The sequence below is a fragment of the Momordica charantia genome (assembly GCF_013281855.1).
Source record: "Momordica charantia cultivar OHB3-1 chromosome 4 unlocalized genomic scaffold, Mcharantia_2.0 BLBB01000004.1, whole genome shotgun sequence".
NCBI classification, from domain to species: Eukaryota; Viridiplantae; Streptophyta; class Magnoliopsida; order Cucurbitales; family Cucurbitaceae; genus Momordica; species Momordica charantia.
Window position 1 is genome coordinate 3543585 of NW_028275162.1, and position 20693 is coordinate 3564277.

Consider the following 20693-nt stretch of genomic DNA (forward strand, 5'->3'; position numbering starts at 1 on the left):
TTGTTTATTATACAGAAAAGCAGCAACACTATAACTTGAATATCTATTTAGGGATTTATAAAAATATTTTTAGGAATGGTATTAGTTTATATTCTCATGTGTTATATTTATGTCTTTAATAAACTTATACTTTTGTCCTAATACAAAAATTTTGTGGAGAAAATGTACAGTTGGATAGAAAACTTTCTATTTTGTTTTTCTTTTTATCAAATGAATTTGCTCCTATAAAGGAATTATTTTTTATTATTAATCTTTTTTTCTGAAATTAAAACAATATGAAATTACGACTAAATTTGTAATTAATAAAAACGGAGAGACTAGGAATTGCAACCGGGTTTCTTTCCAATGCCCTTTTTCTTTTCTTTTCTTTTCTTTTTTTTTTAAATACAAATAATTAAATATATAGAAATTGTCCTTAAATATATAATAAATAGTTTTATTCACACATATTTGGAAGGAAAATGTCTACAAAAACAGAAGTATTGTAATAAAATATTTACAGTCATATATAATCGATTGGTCTTAACTATTTTTATTATTATTTCCATTTTCCTCCTTTCTGAGGTTAGTGACTAGTGACAACGCATCATCTGAAATTTTTTATTTTCTTTTTTAGAACTTTTTAGTCTGAAGTTATATTTGTCTTAATTAGTGAAATGAAATATTTGTTAAAGCATTATTATGAAATTACGATGGAATGACTGGTAAGATTTAATGTTATTATATAATTGAAAGCATTATTCATTATTTGCAATTTCGGAGGAAACGAGAATTTTATTTTGTGGGAGTTTTTAGTTTATAGAAACTCATGAACCAATGAGAATATGTTCAAATTTATGGGCTAAAAATATAAACTGCCCAAAATTCTATCGACTTTTATAATTTTACTTATTTTATTTTTGTCTCTTGAATGTTATATTTTGATTTTGGCTTTTATTTATTTATTTCGAAATAATTGGTTTCTAGCTTCAAGATGTCATATTTTAGTCTTTAAATTTTTTATAAGGTACAATATTTTAGTCCTTATCAACAATTTTTTTTTGCTGCTAATTATTTAATTCAAACTTGGATCTGCTCGGAATAAACACATATTCCCACGTATGGTCTTATGCATATAATCCAAATATATTTATAAGGTAAATAAATAAAAAGGCATACTATAGCAAATTTCTATTAAATGAATTATTAAAGAATTATTTCAAATTAATTCTATAATAAATCATTATACGATAAATTATTTTTATAATGTTACCATAATAGAGGGAGGGGTGATAATTTGAATCTTTATCCTATAATGTATTTGCTTACATCTTTATAATTTTAGAATTAAAAGTTTATATATATCCAAAAATTCAGAACATCTGTATAATTTAACCTACCTTTTAAAACCATTGAAATTTAAAATCAACATAAAAGTTAAACAAAAAGCAAAAAAATATCAAATCTCTTTCGTAATTATAATCAAAAAAAGGATTATTATTTGTAAAAAGTTAAAATTAGAAAAAAGAAAGGAAAGGAAAATTCTTTTCATCCGATTCTACAACGATTGTGGTTTTCAATTGATTTCATTATCTTCCCATCTCTTGCCTCGGAGTTCGAACTCCGGCGAGTTAAGCCGGTAACTCGGAACGGCAACGAGTCGAACCGCTCTCGGAGCGGTGAGTCCGAACGAGTCGTTCATATCGAGTTCTTCGGTTCCCATTCCGTCAGGCAACTCCCAATTAAAACAGTGGAGAAGATTCGCCACTGCCATCTCACACGCGTACAACCCGAGTTGCATTCCGGGGCACGACCTCCGACCCGACCCGAACGGAAGGAACTCGAAATCGCTCCCCTTGAAATCCGGCGCGGCGGCGTCTTGGAACCTCGCCGGCCGGAATCTGTCCGGGTCAGGCCAGGCGGCTCCGTCGCGGCCGATCGCCAAGCGTTGATCCAGACTCTGGAGCCGGCAGGAATGAAGTAGCCGGCGACGGCGGTGTCGACGGCGGTCTCGTGGAGGAGCAGCGGAATCGGCGGGTGGAGGCGGAGCGTTTCTTTGACGGCGAATTTCAAGTAGGGGAGGTTTTCGAGGTCGGATTCGTGGAGATTCCGGTCTAATCCGACGACTTGTTCGAGTTCTTGTTGGACTTTTTTGAGCTCCGGCGGATTCTTCATAAGCTCCGCCATGGCCCACTCTATTACCGACGCCACCGTCTCCGTTCCGCCGAACATCACGTCCTGCAATAACCGTCGGAAAAACCCCGTCAAACACATAACACTGTTAAATTATAAATTTAGCCCTACAACTTTTTATTTTGTTTGTAATAAATTAAGTCAAAATACTAATTTGGTTTCTGCTTTGTTCTCTACTCCTATATTTCTATACTTCTAATTTTGATTCATTTTAGTCCCTTTACTTTTAAAATATCCATTTATGTCCCTTTCTTTTAAAAATAGCTATTTTGGCCACTTAATCTAAATCTTAATCTCAATTTTTTCATTCAGTAAAAATTTAAGTCCGTTTGGTTGATCCTTATCCAACTACAGAATTATTAGATGTCTACCATTATTTGAATTCATTCTCTCTAAGTCCTTTATTATTTACATTGATCATTGTTGAGATCTATGATGGTTTTTATTAATAAATAAGGAATGAAAGTTATATTAGTCAAAGTTATTATTTTCTTTCCATTTCAAAAACCTTTAAATAAAAAATGAAAAAGTTAATATCACAGTTTATGTCAAATTTGATATAAAAAATTTTAAAAATTCAAAATATTTCAAGTCTCACGATGAATAAACTATTTATTTCTTTTTCTTTTTTTTTTTTTTTGCGTTCAACTCAAAATTAATATTATTTTATATTATATTTACGAGGGGTTGGAAAAACTTACCATGATTATGGCTTTGATGTTATCTCTAGTGAGCTTAAGAACCGAGTGTGAATCATCAAACTCACTTCTACTTGACTCATCAACAAAGAACGCCATCAATTCATCCACCATATCTGAATCTTCTCCTTCTTCCTTTTTCTTCTTCTCTTTGTGTTCATCGATTATGCTATCGATGAACACGTCGAGAGCTCCTCTCGCTCTCGTCAATCTTTCATTAAATTCTCTCGCATGAATCCAACCCAACCACGGCAAAAAATCTGCAATATTAAAAGCTCCAAACAATTTGGAGAATTCCTGCAAGATCTTCACGAACTCATCTTGTCCTTCGTGCGAGCTCGATCCGAACGCAGCCTTGTAAATTATGTTTCGTGTTAGACCAAAAACCAGCTCGCCTATGTTCACTGGCTCGTGGATTTTGGCCGAAATGATTCGGACTACGGCGTTGACTTCGTCACGCACCGACGCCCACGACTCGGCGCGTCGGCGGCTGAAGAGTTTCATGACGCAAATCTTTCGTATTTGGCGCCAAAACGGGCCATAGTTGGCGAAGGCCATGTCAGCACGATCGTAGGTGAGATAAGTGATCGCCACGTTGGCTGGCCTATTGGCAAAGGCAATGTCTTGAACTTGGAGGAACTCACGCGCCATCTCAGGCGTGGACACGACGACCATGTGGAGTACGCCGAGGCGGAGATGGAAGAGGCCACCGTAGATGGCGGTGAGATGGGCGAGGCCACGGTGGGTGAGTTGGTCCATCATCAACATGTTACCAATGATGGGTAGTCCATGGGGGCCTGGCGGGTAAGGGAGTTTACGCCTTAGAAAATTGATCACTAAAAGAAAAAGAGAGAAGAAAAAAATGGAGAATAACAAGAAGGGACTTAAAAACTCCATTGGAGATTCAAATGATAGTTTGAAAGATTTGAAAGAATAATATTTATAGAAGAAAATTACTCAAATGTTCTTTGTATTAATCACTGTTACATTTTTTACGGGTAAAACTTGGGTCCAGCAACTTTATCCTTACCATCAATAAATATTTGACAACTTATTATATTTTAAAATATTTTTTTTTTTTACATTTCTCCCTCTTAATTGTTAAATATTTAATGGTGGTAAGTACAAAGTTGCTGTTTAGTAATAAGTAACAAGTTTTATCCATTTAATAATTTTTTCTTTTTTCTTTTAATATTAAAAAAAATTAATTGTAATAAACAAAAAGATTGGTGCTAAGAGATTTAATTTTGAGACAAAGGAATTTAATGGGAGGTGGCTTGATTGGGAAGTGACAACTCAGACCAACGCTGTCCTAAGCATTCTCTTAAAACTTTCAAAGATTTGATTAAAGTCAACTGTTTTTTTTTCCCTCATGCATACATAAGATTAAATTTTATTTATCTGCTTTGGAACCTCATATTTAGATTTTAAAAGCTTTCACTTACGTCATGTCTCAAGACCTTTTTTTTTTTTTGTACATATATGTTTAATCTACGTTATTGATGTAGATGGATGAAATCTACAATAGATTGAAGTGGGGTGTGGTCGATTTGGTCGAGGGATTAAAAGTAGTCAATCTGAATATAACTCAATTAGTTAAAGCATCTATATCTGATCAAAAGGTTGTGAATTTGAATATTCATCCTCACGTGTTGTACCGTCGAAGAAATTACGGTTAAAAGCATGAATTATTGATCTATGCTTCTTTATTAAAAGTTTTACATTGAATTTCAGACACGTGTGGTTGATTTAGTCGAGGGAGTGAAGGTTAAAATTACGATTAAAAGTGTGAAATAAATTTTAATATGATATCCAGTTGGATAGTCACACTATTTCATCCAAATTCTATCTAACCAAAGCGAGCATAGCTCAGTGGTAATTGACATATATCTCCAACTAAGAGGTTATGAATTTGATCCCTCATCCTACGTATTGTACTAAAAAAAAAATATATCTAATGGATTGTTACGTCTTCCTTTTTGTGAGCAACATTTTAGTTGAGATTAAACATGTAAACATTTAGCTCAAAATCTTAGTATAAAACTGAAACGTTTAAGAATAGAAATAAATGAAAAATATTGGGTTATTTACCTGACCAATTTTATCCTCACCACTATTAAATGTTTGACAACTGGGAGACAAATAAAAATGTAGAGATTTTTTATAAATGGAAAATATTTGACTCCTCAACAGTGATAACTAGATCGCCACCTTGGAAAATTAACCACTCTAATAATAATAAAAATAAAAAAGAACTCATTTTGCCCTTTTTTTTTAATCCAAAATTCATTTTGCATTTCTCTCTTAAATCTTAAATATTAAACATTTAATGGTGGTGACGACGAGATCATACATCACGAGTAAGAACCAATTATTCCCCATGTAAAATAGAAATAACATTAAATCGGTTTAATCATTTTTTAAAATTAAATAGTTTTCCTTGAAAATCAAACTACTCCCCTAGAAAATCCACCAAAACCGATGGCCACATATATTGATGATTTTAATTAAATTAATTATCCTGCCTTGTATGAGTAAAAATGACGTGGTGGGAACATTATTGGAAACGTTTATATGGCAATAACAAAAAAGAAAAAGAAAATAATAATTAAAAAGGTTGGTGGATGCTAATCTCTGCCGTTGGATCAAAATCACAGATCAGAATTTTAAAGAGAATTATGCCTCATTTATTTCAAATATGTCATATTGAATTTGAATTTGACTTTTGATTTATGAGAGCAAAAACGCCTTCTTTGACCAAGAAAATGGAATTTGTAACTTTACCCTTCTAAATTTTCACGATATAATGGTTTATCAAATCAAGTATTTATATAAGATATATATTGTTTAGACTTTTACCAGTGTCCTCTAACAAACTAAAACCCAAAAAATGGGAGCAACTCTCTTTCTCAATGAGGTGGAAAGTCTTTCGTTAGTAGTCGGCATTCTTCTTTGGTGTCAAGGTAATAGCTATGAATAGTCATCGACTCCTAAGATCCAAATTGATGAGTTGAAAATTAATTGGCTTCATTTTTTCTATACCTAGTTGGCTAGTTGAGAAAACAGGTGAAATGAAAAATAGATATCTGAATTGAATATGAATTTGGGTCGTTTTTTTCTAATACAATATGTGGGGGTGAAAGATCGAACTTACAACCTCTTAATTGGAGATATATATCAATTACTGCTGAATTATGCTCGTTTTGATAATTTAGGTCGTTAAATCACCAAATCGGGTATTATAATTATAAATTTATGTTAGTCCAAGATTTGCTTCCACCCCAAGCTTTAGTATCACTGTTACACCATAGAAATGAAAAATTGCCCGTTTGCCAAAAAAGTAAATGATATTTTTTCTAACTGCTAACATAAAAATAATAAAATAAATAACATTTAATCTTTTTGGTACAACTTGTGTGGGATAAATATTCAAATTCACGACGTTTTAGACCTTTTAAATAAATCAGTTGAATTATGATGGGTTAGTAATAATATTTAATTTTGAATCATCCTCTTAAATAAAATACTCGTTTTTAAAATTAGTCACATTTAAAGTCAACATATAATCATAGAATTTACGAGACTTTTTCTTTTCAAATTAAAAAAAATTACATAAATTGAACTAATTTTACTTGCATCACTCCTTCTCCTTCTCCTCCTCCTCCGATGGACGCAACCCTCCACCAATTCTACTCGCTGCCATCCATAGTCCCTTAGTGGCCTCTCTCTCAACCTCTGCCACTAGCCGCCATGAATGTATCTCGTGAGGTCGGTTTATATATGTACATATATTGAGATAATATAGTAAAAAAATAACAAAAAAAAATTGAATTTAGGAGAAATATTAATATTTTATTTTAAATATAATAATAAAAATAGTAAAATCAAAAGGTCAAAATCAACCCTAATGAAATAGTTGAAAAAATACAGATTGACATTTTTATTAATAAGAACTATTTGGTCATTTAAAAAAAAGTAACAAATATAACAAATATAGACACCTACTATAAATTCTTTTTGTATTATTAATTTGTGTTTAAAAAGTTATACTTCTATCTTCTATATTTTTCTCTTACCACGAATTCATACGATGAATAATGCATAGAAATTTCTATTGTAGTGTTAGGCTGAAGAGGTATATTCTTTGAATTTCTTCCTTTTGATTGGTAATCTAGAGCTACATACAAAAACACATCCTATCTGTTTATTTTGTATCAACACAAAAATACATTGTATTTTTTATTATCCTATAAATAGGGTTGGAGAAAATATGGTTAGGATTATCCTATAAAAAAGGAAAGAAAGAAAAATAAAAATAACACTTAGTTAGAGAGGAGTAATTTGGTACTTAAAAAGTGAGAAGATATCTTCCTATTTTTTAGTGGGTCGTTCGTCTGAGGGTCTTTTGACCATTTTTTGAAATTGTCTATTTAAAATTGTATGGTTACCCCATCCCAAAACTGCATTCACTTTCTCCGAACTATGGGCCTTTTTTTCTTTTTGATATCCCGAGTGTCCAGATCCGCTAACCTCGACTAATTTCACAGGACAATTGTCTGACTGTACTACATTTAGTTGAAAAAAATAGGAAATTTGCAAATTTGGAAAATATTTTAAAAAATGAAAAACAAGAAACAACATAGTTACCAAACTACCCCTAAATGCCACCTGTGAATACCAATGAATCCAAACACAGAATAAAATCATGTCACCACACTCGAATATAGATGTGGCACATCTAAGACATGCATTCTGATTTTATTTTTTTTTTCTTTGTATATCAGCCACTTTGACACCATGGCATGATCATCAATCTGAAAAGAATTTATCATAATTTCTCCTAGACAGAGTTTTTTTTTTTTTTTTTTTTTTTGGGTATAATCTTTTTCAAATGGAAGATGAATTCATGGAACTAGACTCAAATTCAATGTCTTCATCTTCAGAGGCTGATCTCATGTTCTATGACAATTGTAATTTGAACTTCTCCTACTAACTCACACAAACAATACAATCTTGTTTGAACTCTAAACCAGTGAAGTGGAAACAGAGTAAAATTTCAAAGTTAATGAACTAAATGAAAACTACAAAGATTTAGAATGGTATGACAAAACTTACATGGGATGGGAATTCAAAATCTTGTTTTCCTCCACCATAAAACCTGCTAGATGTGAATCCTAGTTGAAATCAAAACCTGCTGCTTCCACGACGACCGCGGTTGGAGTTAGAGATCCCGGGTGTTTGTACTTTATTCTGCATAGTTTGGAAGAATTCAAATTCAAGAGTGACCTTGTCATAGAATGTTGACACTTTTTTTTGTTCCTTCAAGAAAATATCAAGAATGCCAATCCATTTCCTATACCTGTAGAATGGATTTCACCCGATCGGGTTCTTTTCTCACGTAAATTTTCCGTGCTTGCCTTTTTTTCTCCTCGGCTTTCATTTTTGAGATGCTGGGCCTGTAAATAATAACAGTTCTGCCAATTTGACTGACCACCACAGAGCCAGTTGATTCCTCCAATTGCCTCACCGCATCATCCAGCTCCACTGGACAGTTCCTGAGAATTTTGATCTGTATCCCATGGTTCAGTTTCTTTTATTCTAGTTTGGACTTTCTCAATATTCGACATTTAAATCAGAAAGTACGCATAAATTGGAGCCATTAGTCAAGATTACAAATAGAGAAATCACAATTGAGTTCCAGAGGCTACATATTCCTTCATAAACAAAACCCAATCAAGAAGAAATGTCACTAGTGAAACTTTATGAACTAGTTAAACTTTTCATACAGAAAATGAACGAACTGCAAATTTCTCTCTCTTTTGTGAGAAAATCGTATTTAAACATACAGAAAATGAATGAAGAGCAAGTTGACAACACAAGTACATGAAGATTATTGAAGTTTTTTGTGCATTTAAAAGACAGGGAAGAGAATCATACATAATGCAAATGCTTAACCATATGCAGTCTCTCTTCACGGATGAAATTTGAAGAGAAGTGTATCATTCGAATCTTTGAACTAGATAAGACTTCCTTAAATTCAAATGTTACGATATCATTTCATCATTCGTCAAACTGTTCATTCTCACCATAGTTTTAACATTTCCCGCCCAAGAAACAGGTAATTGTTGTCCAAACAACACACAAGCATTTTAGGTGCAGAATGTTCTTGCTATTCAAGTTGTATAAGAATCAGGAGATAAAAATTTATACAGACAATTGATGTCCCATGCACTTGTTCCCTTCAAGTGGATTAAGAAGACTAGACCAAGAAACTCTAATTCTTGTACCATAAAGACTAATCGGAGAGCATCAAACAACGAAACAATACATCAATGAAGCAGAGAAGAGAACATTACAAGAATCAACGTTACCTTGAGAAGCTCGTTGGCTTCAAGCGTCTCGACGAAAGAAATAGCCAAGCCAGGAGTAACGCCAGACTTGCCCACCAACTGAGTTTTCAGCTTCTTCCCGAGGCTATGAGCGTATGACGCTAACTCTTTCTTCTCCTTAACCGTCAAGCTCGGAAGATTCTTCACTTCACTTCCATTCACCACCGACGAAGACAACTGCGAAACTGCATCAGCTTGCGATTCACCCCCAATGCTCTCCTCCTCAAGTTCGAAATCCACGATTCGAACTTCACCTTCGTAATCACTGTCGTCTTCATCTTCAATTTCATCGTCCTCCTCATTGAATTCGACCTCAGAGGGACAAGAAAGGGCGGAGGAAAAGGATTGAGCGACGGAAACGGATGCGGAGGGAGCGAAATCCCGGAATCGATGAGGAGATCGACGAATGAGGAAGATTGAACTGTTTGGTCTGAATTGACGGAAGCAACCGGTGGAGAGGGCAGCGGCGGTGGTGGAGGAGGAGGAGGAGAAGGGAACTGACCGGAGAAGAAGAGAGTGGATCAGGTGAGGGCGAGAGGACATTATCGAAGCTCCCATTTTGCTTCCTTCGTCTTCGCCGCAAAAGAAACCGAGAAATTTGAGAACAGAGAAATCGGATAATGTCAAATTAAAATATTAAACTAATATTTCGAATGGTAACATGAACGGGTGTTTGGTCTAGTGGTATGATTCTCGCTTCGGGTGCGAGAGGTCGCGAGTTCGATTCTCGCAACACCCCATTTTGGTTTTTTTTTAAAAATTAAGCACTGCTTTTTTATTTCCTGAATACTTCTATTAAAAAGTAATGAAATAATATTTAGTGAAGATAAAATATTTCTACGATCCAAAAATTAATATATATATCGAATTACCTGAGTATACATTTTTCTTTCTGGAACAAGAGTATATGTTATTTATTAGTTGACTATAAGACTGTAATTCACAATAATTGTATGCTAACTGATATATAGGGTTTCTTTTCTTTTTGATAAAATAATTGATATAGCATGAAATATGTTCTGAAAAAAAAAAGATATAGAATGAGATATTAGATGAATAGTCTAATTTGTTTTTATTTCGTGAAGTAGTTAATTTTATTTAAATTTTGCTATTACTGTTTCAGTTAGTATCTTAAAATTAATTAGCTTTTTTTTTAATTTTCTTGATAAAATATATGTTAATGAGTTCTTTTGGTTTATGTATTTTCGATTTCGGTTCATTTTACTATTTGTAAAACAGCTATTTTGATTCCTGTTATGTTAAATTTTTGTTCATTTTGATATTTGTATTTTCAAAACATTTGTTTTGGTACTCACATAATATTTATTCATTTTATTTTTATCTAATTTATTTCGATTAATATTTTAGCATGAAATTTTACTCACTAAATTTATTGAAATGTAGTTATAAATTCATATTAAATAGTTTTATTGTGTATAATTTTTTTTAATATAAGGGAGGGGATTCGAACTCACAACCTCTTGGTTTGAGGTATATGTCAACTACTGTTGCTCGCTTTAATTATTGTATATAAAATTTGTGTTAAAATTTTGCAAATAATGATCAAAATAGTCACTTTTTAAAAGATCATGAACCAAAATAGACTTACATCATCCAAATGAACAAAATTTTGAGAGTGCAAAGATCAAAATGGGTAGTGGAACAAAAATACTTTAAATTTTAGACCATCTTTTTATTTTATTTTTAAATTTTGAAAATCACTTTTAAGCATGGTATTAAATATATATCGACATTCCATCGACATTTCTATGTATTCATGGATTTGACATCGATATGAGAGATAAATTGATATTTTCATTATAGTACAAAAAAATCAACAAAATATCGATAATATATACATAATATTAATATTAATTATTTTTAACTTATTTAGAAATAGAAAAAATTTATTTGTATAATTTAATATTTTTTGCGATTTTTTAATTTATCTAACCTTTACATAAACGTATATCGACGCTTTATTAATATTTCTATGAAGTTGAGACATCAACATCAACATCTTAAAACTTCGTTTTAAGCATGGTTTTAAATATATGTCGACACATCAATATTTTTATCGGCATATCCATGTTTTTATGGGTTTGCATCGACATGAGAGGTAAATCAACATTTCCATCATAGTATAATAAAATATGAAAAATATCAACAAAATGTCACTAATATATATATAAATATAATATTAACTTTTCAAAAATAAAAATATATACATATATTAAGATTAATTATTTTTAACTAATTTAGAAATAAGAAAATGTTTATTCGTTTATTTAAATATTTTTTTCGATTTTTTTTATTTTTCTAATTTCTACATAAATAATCGATAGGAAATTGAAGTTTACTTCCACGTCATGATTTAAAAACTTGGTTTTAGGTTCTATTTGGTCCGAAGATTTCTTGAAACCGTTTTGTTTTGTTTTTTTCTTTTTTTTTTTTTAAGTTTCAAAAAAGTTGAGAGATTAAGAAGAAAACAGCCGGTGTCACACGTCATTCCCCTTCCCGAAAAAACCCTAACCCTGAGCCTACATGTACGGCCAGCTTCGGGGCGGCGCCCGGCGGCAGTGGCGGCGAAGTTTAGCATATACAGACGAAATCATTAAATTAAACTTTTTCTTTTTTCTTTTCGATGAATCGTACGGCACTATTGGGGGTTGAATTTTACAGGTGTATAGTGTTCAAATATGTTAATAAATTTGTTTTTTTATTATATAATACAAATTTAATATATGTTTTGAAAGAATGTTATAACTTTTTATTTTTAAATGATGGAAGTAAATTAAAGATTCTTAGGATTGATTTGTTGACTATTATATAAATTGTTTTCGAAGATCAATTTGTGAAATTATTTTATTGTGGTATACTAATGTATCAATGACAATTTTTTCTTTAAATGTCATGTTTTTTTTAGTAGATTGGATAATCGAATTCACAACCTCTTAGGTTGACATATATGTTAATTACCGCTCATCAATGCCTGTTTTGTCTCTTTAACTGTCATGTTCGTTCTTTCTTTTATTAGGTCACTGTTGAAAACTATTACAAATTAATTCATGACATTTAAGTATGAATCTAATATTAAAAGTATATATTTTATTATTTTCAAACTTTATCGTGTATTTAAATTATTAATATTTTTATTAATGAATACATCATAAAAAAACAATTAAATGACATGAAAACTTTTTGTTAACAAAATTTATCTAGAAAGATTAAATTGAAAATTTTTAGTATAACAGTGATTACTTTGAAAATTTTATAATATTAACAAAACCAAAATAATAATTTACCTTGGTCGGCCATGGAAACATACTAGAATTTCCAAATTACTTAAATCCAATAGTTTTAAAAACAAATTTGTTAAACAAATATTCGTTGAATTGATAAGAATCAAATGAACAATAAACTGAATCGAAATTATGTATCAAGCAGACCTAATAGATGTGAAGCATAGTTCTTTAGATTCTCATGCATGGGGACTTAAATTGTAATTTGTAAACCCTAGTTCAAACCCAATCACAACCGTTAGATCAAAGAGGGTGGACCCCACCACCTGCCCCTCCCAAGTTTCAGGTGCCAAACTCCACCCCCTCCCAAAAAAAAAAAAGCAAATAAAATAAACTTAAAAAAGGAAAAACCCCTTATGCATGTGACATCCGAATAGTTTAGGTCGCCCACGCGCCGCCGATTAGCCCGACGGTTGTTTCCTTGACCGACTTGCCGGAGCCGTCGCGCGGCGGGCTGAACCTCACCGGCAAAACCTCCACCGTCTCGCACGGAAACCCCATGTTCTCGAAGTGCCGCAGCAGCTCCTCCTTCCCCTAAACAAAACGCCAAGTTTTATAATTCAAATAATTAATTAATTTATTAACCCTTTAATTCGTTTTCTTAAATTAAGAAAAAAAAAAGGTCGGGTTTTAAATCAACTTGAAGCCTGGCACGTGCGATTCGCCGGACTTTGGAGGAGTTGCAGAGATCCCACGTTTGGTTGTCGGCGGCGGCCTTGAACTTCCACGCCCCGCCCGCCGTCGTGAAGTTCACGAACGCGTATCCCTTGTTCATCCCCGTCCTGTCAAACGGCCGGCCGATGAAATGAATAATGGATTACAAAATTCTTTCTCGTAAAAATTTATAAATTTCATAAAAATAGGTGTTGATTTTAAATATATAACCATTTAATTTTTTTAACTTATAAATCCATTTACTCTTCAACATATATCGAAGAGATCTTATTAAATTCTTTAACAATATTTTTTAAAAATAGTTCTTTTCATTTTAATCTTATAATTTAAAAATTTTGGTCCTTTTTACTTATTCATCTTAATCCCTATACTTTTCAATCCCTATACTTTTCGCTTTAATTCATTTTGATCCTTATTCTTTTAAAAAATTATCATTTTGACCTCTTCATTTTTATCTTTAATCTCATACTTCGTACCATCGTAATTTCAACACAACATTACAATCAATATATTTCTTAAAATATAAACATTATTTTATACTTAACATTACAATCAACATTTTTTTTAAAAATTTTTAGAATGTAAACATTATTTTATACTTAAAAAGAGTTTTTTGTTTTATATAAAAATTTGTGTTAAAATTTTGTAAAGTATTTTACGAACATTTTAAAAGTAAATCGACTAGAATGAACCAAAGTTAAAGACATAAAATCAAAATAAACATTTTTAAAGCAGAACTTAAAATGCACCGAAGCAGAAAATGGGATTATTTTGAACTACTTTTTTACTATAGACTAATTTAAAATATACATGAACTAAATTATAACCCAACTTAATAAAAGTAAGAACTAAATTATGATGTAATTGATATATTATCGAATGGTCGAGTAAAATGGATACTTACTTTAATCAAAGTATTGTAGTTACAAATTTTAAAAAATAAAGACAATTTTGATACTCAAAATATAGAGAATAAATCACTTTACTAAATTGAAACTAAAATTTAGAAATTAAATAATTACTTCATATTAGAACCAAATATGTATTTTAACCCCCCAAAAAAACATATATATTTACCTGAAATCTACGGGTAAATACAAGAAATCGAAGGCTGAAACTCCTTCAACTTCTCCTCCTCCACCGTCGCCGGAGCTCCAATCTTCCAACTCCTCATTTTCACTCTTACAGTGCCGGTCCAGAAACTCCACCAGCATCCTCCGGCTACAAAATTAAAAAAAAATAAAAAACCAAGAATAAACTTTAAAAAATAAAAAATCGAAAATTACGTGTATTTGGTGGGAATATTTCTGAGCATAATCGTCGTAAAATTCCCATCTCCGGTAACCGACAAAACACCGCCGCGGCCCTTCCTAATCATCTCACGCCTCCTCATTTTCTTCCAACCCTCGCCGGCCACGTCAGCCCTAACGCACCCGCAATTCCCGGATTTCATTCTACACGAGTTCTTCTTACCGCCGTCAGCGTGGCGCGCCGGGAAGACGGCGGCGGCCTTGTCGTGAGCCGGCGGCGGAGGGCGGGCGGAGAAGTAGAGGAGGAAAACGGGGGAAGTTGGGGCGGAGAAGGGTAAAATGGGAATATAAGGATTTGGGTAAATTTCTATTAAAGGGAGAGGAAGAAAAATGGGGGAGAGATGGGAGATTTGCATGGGAATGAAAATGGGAGCTTCTGGATTGAGATCAGTGGCCGCCATGGGAAGGGAAGCTCGTGAAGAAATGGGGGCAATATGGGAAACAGAGAGATTTTATTTTGGGGTTTTGAAATTTGAAGTGATGATGTAAGAAGATAATCATTACTTGATTCTAATTTGTACTTGATTTTTTCAGAGAAAAGACATCTGTCGCTCAAGAACCATAGTTACCTTTTATTATATAAATGGATTAGTGTGATTGATTGGTAGACCACGTTTGTGAATTTTGATACAGTATCAGACTTCTATCAACTTAAACAATTTTCAAATCATGAAAAAAATAATTCGATCAAGATGATATTAATATATTCCTGAGTTCGTCTCAAAATCAATTAGTAATGAGAGGAATGGTTTATGTCTACCACTCTTTTTGACTCATTGATCTTTGTCGAATCTCATTTTTTGAGCAAATGCTCATTTAAACGTTTCGGACTCTAATACCATATTAATATTCATGAAGTTCCATTATAAAATCAATTGACAATGAGAGAAATAGTCTATGTCTATTAAAAACATTTGTTGGATTCCTTATATTATCAATGTGAATGAAATCCATAATAGATGGGTGGGCACGAACGAGCCACCATGAATTTTGATAGTCTTGTATGCACAAGGTAATCTTATGTTCGGTTGATAATATTGTTGTTTCTATTTTTTATTTTTTATTTTTGATAAATATAATAAAAACTATCTTTGTAGTTGTTTCTTATTCTTGTTTTGGAAAAAAAAAATTATGTTTATTATTTATTTATTATATATGCCGTTATTTAAAACTTTAAATTAAAAAGAATGAGATAATGGAAATTTAATTTTTAAATTAAACATATAATGTTTTTAATTTTTTTTTACATTTATGGAAATTTTAATAATAAAAAAATACTTTTATTTGTGTTTTGAAAATAAAATAATAGAAATAGGAACGGAAAAAAAATAAACTTTAATTTAGTTATTTTTAAAATTTATATACAATTTGTTGGGAAAAATCCCCTACTTCTACCCCAGGAAGAATAAGCAGACAATTACTGATAAATTTAAAGAAGGCAATAAAATAAAGAAAGACAATAATTAACGTGGAAAAACTCCAAACCAGAGAAAAAACCACGGCCCACAAGGGAAAATCCAATATGTGAAAAATTATTAGAATCACACAGATTTCTCTCCCCCAATTACACAAAACACTCTTTCAAAGCAAATACCGCTCAGTTAACTAGAGCTAGTATATCAGGCTTAAAGTATTTCACATGATTAAAACACAAGCTCATGAGCTCCTTTTATAGTAGTTGAAACACGTCTCCTCCCTTGTACTTTTCCGATATGGGACAACTTCTAACATATGAAGATCATCCTTGTATTCCAACGTGGGATAACTTTAATTCCAATATTTTGCAAAAACCCAACACAATTTTAGAATTGTTTCTTAAAAATGAAAAATAATAACAGTTACCAAAAAATTGAAGACAATAAACAATAAATTACCAAATGTACTATTAATTAGTTATCAGGGTATATATAATAGTCTTTTTACCCCTGGGAGAGAGGAATGCATTATTAAATGAAATCAGAAAAAAAAACAATTATTTCAAAGGAATAAATAGCAACTTTTTAATAGTTAAAAGTCATGCTGATTTGTTAATTCTTAAAAAGTATTTATTTATAAATTGAATAGCCTAAATATATATTTTTCGTTCCATTGTAATTGAGTTGTTTTTTTCATTCCATATCTCGTGTTTCAACCTTTTTTATTTTATTTTTATTTTTATTATTGCTATTGTTGGATAGATGTTAAAATCAGTGGATAAGTCATAAATTTGTAGGTTATGATATTTAGTTGAGTTGGTAAAAATTAGAGCAAAAAAAAAAAAAGACATTTCATACAACTTCTTAGAAATTTTGGAGAGGAATATTATAATTTTTTCTTACCATTGAGCTATTCTCGGTTTGGGAGAGAAATATTAGAATATTGTTAAATATGAGGATCTTTTTTAGTATTTTTTTCTTTCTTTTTTTCTACCGTTGTATGCTGGCTTTGACTTTTTTTTTTTTTACTTAAACCTAAGAAATTGAGAAATGGTAAAGAAAAAAAATTATGTACTTAGATGATTTAAAACTTTTAGTTCTAATATGTAAATATTTAGTTTAAAATGACTTCACCTCAATTTTTTAAAATGCAACAATTTATTGGTCGTTGATGTAAAAATAACATCAAGGGGTGATTGATGTTCTTTTACCTATATAGATCAATAAATCAGTAACAGCCAAGATTGTTTTTAAACTATAGGGTACTCCTAAATCTCTATACATATTAAATATTAATACTTCATGTTAACAAAAAATTTCACATCTTAGACTAATTAACTTGCTTCAAAATTTACTAAGGTTATCGAAAGTCAAGTTTATGTTATCACGTGCGTTGATTTATCCAATCACTATAAATTTATTAATCTCAAAAGGTCGTATATAAAACCTAAATTTTGAAAAATATATTTTTATATGGTGTATTTTAGAAGCAAAAGTTACACCAACATAAAGTTTCTATAATTTAATTTATTTGACATTAGAGGTTCAAACTTTAAGGCGTTAATTTCAAAAATATCTTATATAATTTATTTATACAATCTAAACATAATTTAATTACACAAACTCTAAACGTCTTCCAACTTCAAATTTCATAAACTTGACCATATTCAAATTATGAGTGCCAACACATTATTTTTCAACTGAATAACTAATTTAAAAGAAAAAAGCAAAATACCCAGACTCCTCTCAAAACTCAGAGAGGAAGAAGCAGTCAACTTTTTTCATAGATGAAAGAATTAATTTTAATTATAAAATAAATAAAATAAAAATCTTGCTCCATCCAACCCACATCGGTAGAGATTGGCCCAGAATTTCCTTAATAATATATGTGCAAAGAAGCACAGTCGCCGGGCCTGGTAACGTGGGCTCGTAACTCATGTGAGGTCTTTGAAATGACTGGAGTTTCGGCCCATGCTTGATGGGAGGTTTGGAGAACATTTGGCCCGTCCAATCCAAAAATAGAGTTGGGCCATGCGTTCTGGTCTGAGGTCCAGAATTGTAAATGAACAATTTTTTGAAACATACAAAAAGTTACAAGTACATAAATAAAAATGGACGTTTTGAGAGTATGGACACCAAAATAAACCAAAATCTAAAATATAGGACTCAAAATAGTATTTAAACCAAATAATAACATTGAAATAAATTATAAACAAAATTCATTAACATATTATTATTTATTACAATTAATTTTTAATATGTTAACGTTGACCTATACATATATTAAAGAAATCCTAGCATTATCGTTGAAAAGAGTGTCTCCATGACTCATCCTTAAAGAACAAGGGCAAAACTAATGTAGGAGAGTAATAATAAAAACTAAAATCAATGAGGATTTTGTTAAATCCCAATTTCGAAATTTTATGTTAAAAACTCAAATTTTGTATGATAAAAAGTTCAAATTATGAAAATGAACAAGTTATTAAAACTTGAGCTCGTGTATCCTTAATTTGAATTTGGGATTTTAATTAATAAAAAAATAGAATATAAAAATATGATGTCCATTGTCTAATGTAAATAATACATGACAATTTATTGATCTAAAAAATAGATAATATATATATATATATATATATATATATATGGTTATTATTGTTTTTTGAGGGGAGATGGTCCATAAAGTTTGGGCCCATGAATGTGGCCTTGAAAATGACAGCTCCTCCACAGAGCCCAAAACAGAGAGAGCCCGATGACGTGTCCCCATCCTCAGCGGGCGGGCCCCACTTCCCACGTGAAAATAAAAATTAAAAATAAAAAAAACTGCCTCACAGTCACAGCTCATCGCTTCCTTTTCAAGTAAACAATCCCCACCCTCTTTTTTTTCTCCTCTCCCACTCTTCCAAAACGAAACATCAATATTTCTCATTTTTATATATATATTTCACACAACCTAAGGTTTAAGATTTTTACCATATTTCAATATTTTATATTAAGCTAATTTTGTAACATATTGTTACAAAAATTGAACTTTTTTTTTCCTTTTTTATTTCAGGTAAAGTAACGGTTTCGACTTTTACTGTAAAACTAGAGGACAAACGACATTGATGTATATGATACTTGTATATCGAAGGCATCATCAAGATGATCTCTTGGCTTCCTTTGAGTGGAGATGGTGAGGTTGATCCACATTAAGATTCTCTTTCTTTCGTGATTTTGTTCGTTGAGAATTCAAACAATGTCTTGGAGGATAAGATAATATAGTATGAGGTATTTTGAGTATTACAAAAACCAAAGCCAGCTAGGTTTTTTTTTTGTTTGGATATTTTATTTTTAAAATTCAAATATTATTACTTTTTTATTTTTTATTTATAATCCAAAATTGATAAGTTTTAATTTTTTACACAATAACCAATGAGTATTAGTACCTGTCTCAAGGTCCAAACGTAGATGACATTAAGAACTTTGGATATTAAACTCATCTTTATAAGACTCAGATCATTGTTATCGAGTAATAAAAATAACGTTTTAGTTGTATGAGTTTTTATTATCCGTTTAAAAATATATTTTTATTCCTGTGAAATGATTATAGGGAATAGGAGAAAGGACTGTACTCATTAATTAATTTCTAGTTAATGTCAAAATATACCTAATTTGAACGATAAAGAAAAATTAATGATGTATTAATTAATTAAGTGTATATTTAACTTTAGGTAGATTTTTTTTAGTTCAAGAATTGTGAGTTGAAAGATCAAACCATCGATTTTTGAAATAATAATAGATATTTTATCTACTAAACTAGATTCGAATTGACGTTTAGATACATTTTTTTTATATTAATTCATATTACAAGTACCAAGTTTTTTTTTTATTTAGTTTTAGTCTATGTAGTTTCAAACAATTTAACATGGTTGCAAAATTCGCTCACCATATTTATCCATGTCTATTTGATAAATAACTTGTATACTTTCGTAGGAACCTAAATTTGTCAAATAAATATAGCTAAGCAATAAACACATCTACTTCTTACCTTGAAATTGAAGTTTCAAATTCTCACGCTCTCTTATTCAAAAAAAAAAAAAAAATTCTCCCGCTCTCATATTTATTATAAAAATGTATATATTTAATTTACATTTTGTGCCATATGTAATTATTTTTTTTGGACAACAATGTCAAATTGAACATATGTCCTCAATTTCATGTTAAATACAATGTAAAAATTTAATAATAGAAGACGGAAATATATTTTCAAGTTTAGTAGAAGGAAAAAAAACACAAAATATTTTTAAAATTCAGAATCTTTAAAGAAAAAAAAAATAAAATAAAGCTATGCAAATGAACATTATCCTAACATAGTTTAAATTTGAATGAGGGGTTGTTGGTTAGTTAAAACAAACCCATCTTGATTTATATGTTGGTTTGTGCCCAACAACTAAACATTTTACAAATTTTAATTTTGTCCATCTTCAGGTGAGCCTTCCTAATCCCACCATAGGGTGGTTAAAGGGATTTCCTATTTTTTAAGAATTAAATTCACTTTTTAGATTATTATTTTTGGATGGTTGAAAATCAAATTTTGTATTTTGTAAGTGAACCAGAAAGTCGTTTACATTAGGATAATTCGTTAATGGTTGATCATGTTTGATAGATTTGCAATGTAGGTGGTGCTCGTGATGCTTGCGATTCCTGTGTAGCTAGTGGAGTTGATCAATCTGGAGATTTATTTTCTTATGCC

The 20693-nt window shown here is 31.0% G+C and overlaps 2 protein-coding genes, 1 non-coding gene and 1 pseudogene across 6 annotated transcripts; 1 reads left to right on the plus strand and 3 right to left on the minus strand.

The window, feature by feature from the left end:
• Window positions 1-90: 90 nt before the first annotated feature.
• Window positions 91-3767, minus strand: LOC148211659 (cytochrome P450 84A1-like; annotated as a pseudogene). The gene is made up of 2 exons (XR_015790500.1): window positions 2874-3767; window positions 91-2217 (listed from the first exon to the last, which is right to left on the minus strand). The product of XR_015790500.1 is annotated as a cytochrome P450 84A1-like (transcript).
• Window positions 3768-6364: 2597 nt separating this feature from the next.
• LOC111007723 (uncharacterized) lies at window positions 6365-9847 on the minus strand. 3 transcript variants are annotated; one of them, XR_015790075.1, is made up of 4 exons: window positions 9242-9847; window positions 8230-8439; window positions 7986-8120; window positions 6365-6605 (listed from the first exon to the last, which is right to left on the minus strand). XR_015790075.1 is itself a non-coding variant. In XM_022280190.2 (3 exons), exons 1-3 carry the CDS (start codon window positions 9815-9817, stop codon window positions 8055-8057), a joined length of 852 nt encoding a protein of 283 aa, XP_022135882.2. In that variant the 5' UTR covers window positions 9818-9847; the 3' UTR covers window positions 7774-8054. The 3 variants fall into 3 exon arrangements, 1 of the variants encoding a protein (XP_022135882.2); XR_015790074.1 differs by having other exon boundaries at window positions 6365-6611; XM_022280190.2 differs by lacking the exon at window positions 6365-6605 and having other exon boundaries at window positions 7774-8120.
• Window positions 9848-9926: 79 nt separating this feature from the next.
• On the plus strand, window positions 9927-9998 carry TRNAP-CGG (transfer RNA proline (anticodon CGG)). The gene has a single exon. It is a non-coding gene; the product is annotated as a tRNA-Pro (tRNA).
• Window positions 9999-12939: 2941 nt separating this feature from the next.
• On the minus strand, window positions 12940-14947 carry LOC111007720 (protein MEI2-like 6). The gene is made up of 4 exons (XM_022280188.2): window positions 14523-14947; window positions 14314-14457; window positions 13202-13343; window positions 12940-13095 (listed from the first exon to the last, which is right to left on the minus strand). The coding sequence occupies exons 1-4, from the start codon at window positions 14945-14947 to the stop codon at window positions 12940-12942; spliced, it is 867 nt and encodes a 288-aa protein (XP_022135880.1).
• Between the last annotated feature and the right edge of the window lie 5746 nt (window positions 14948-20693).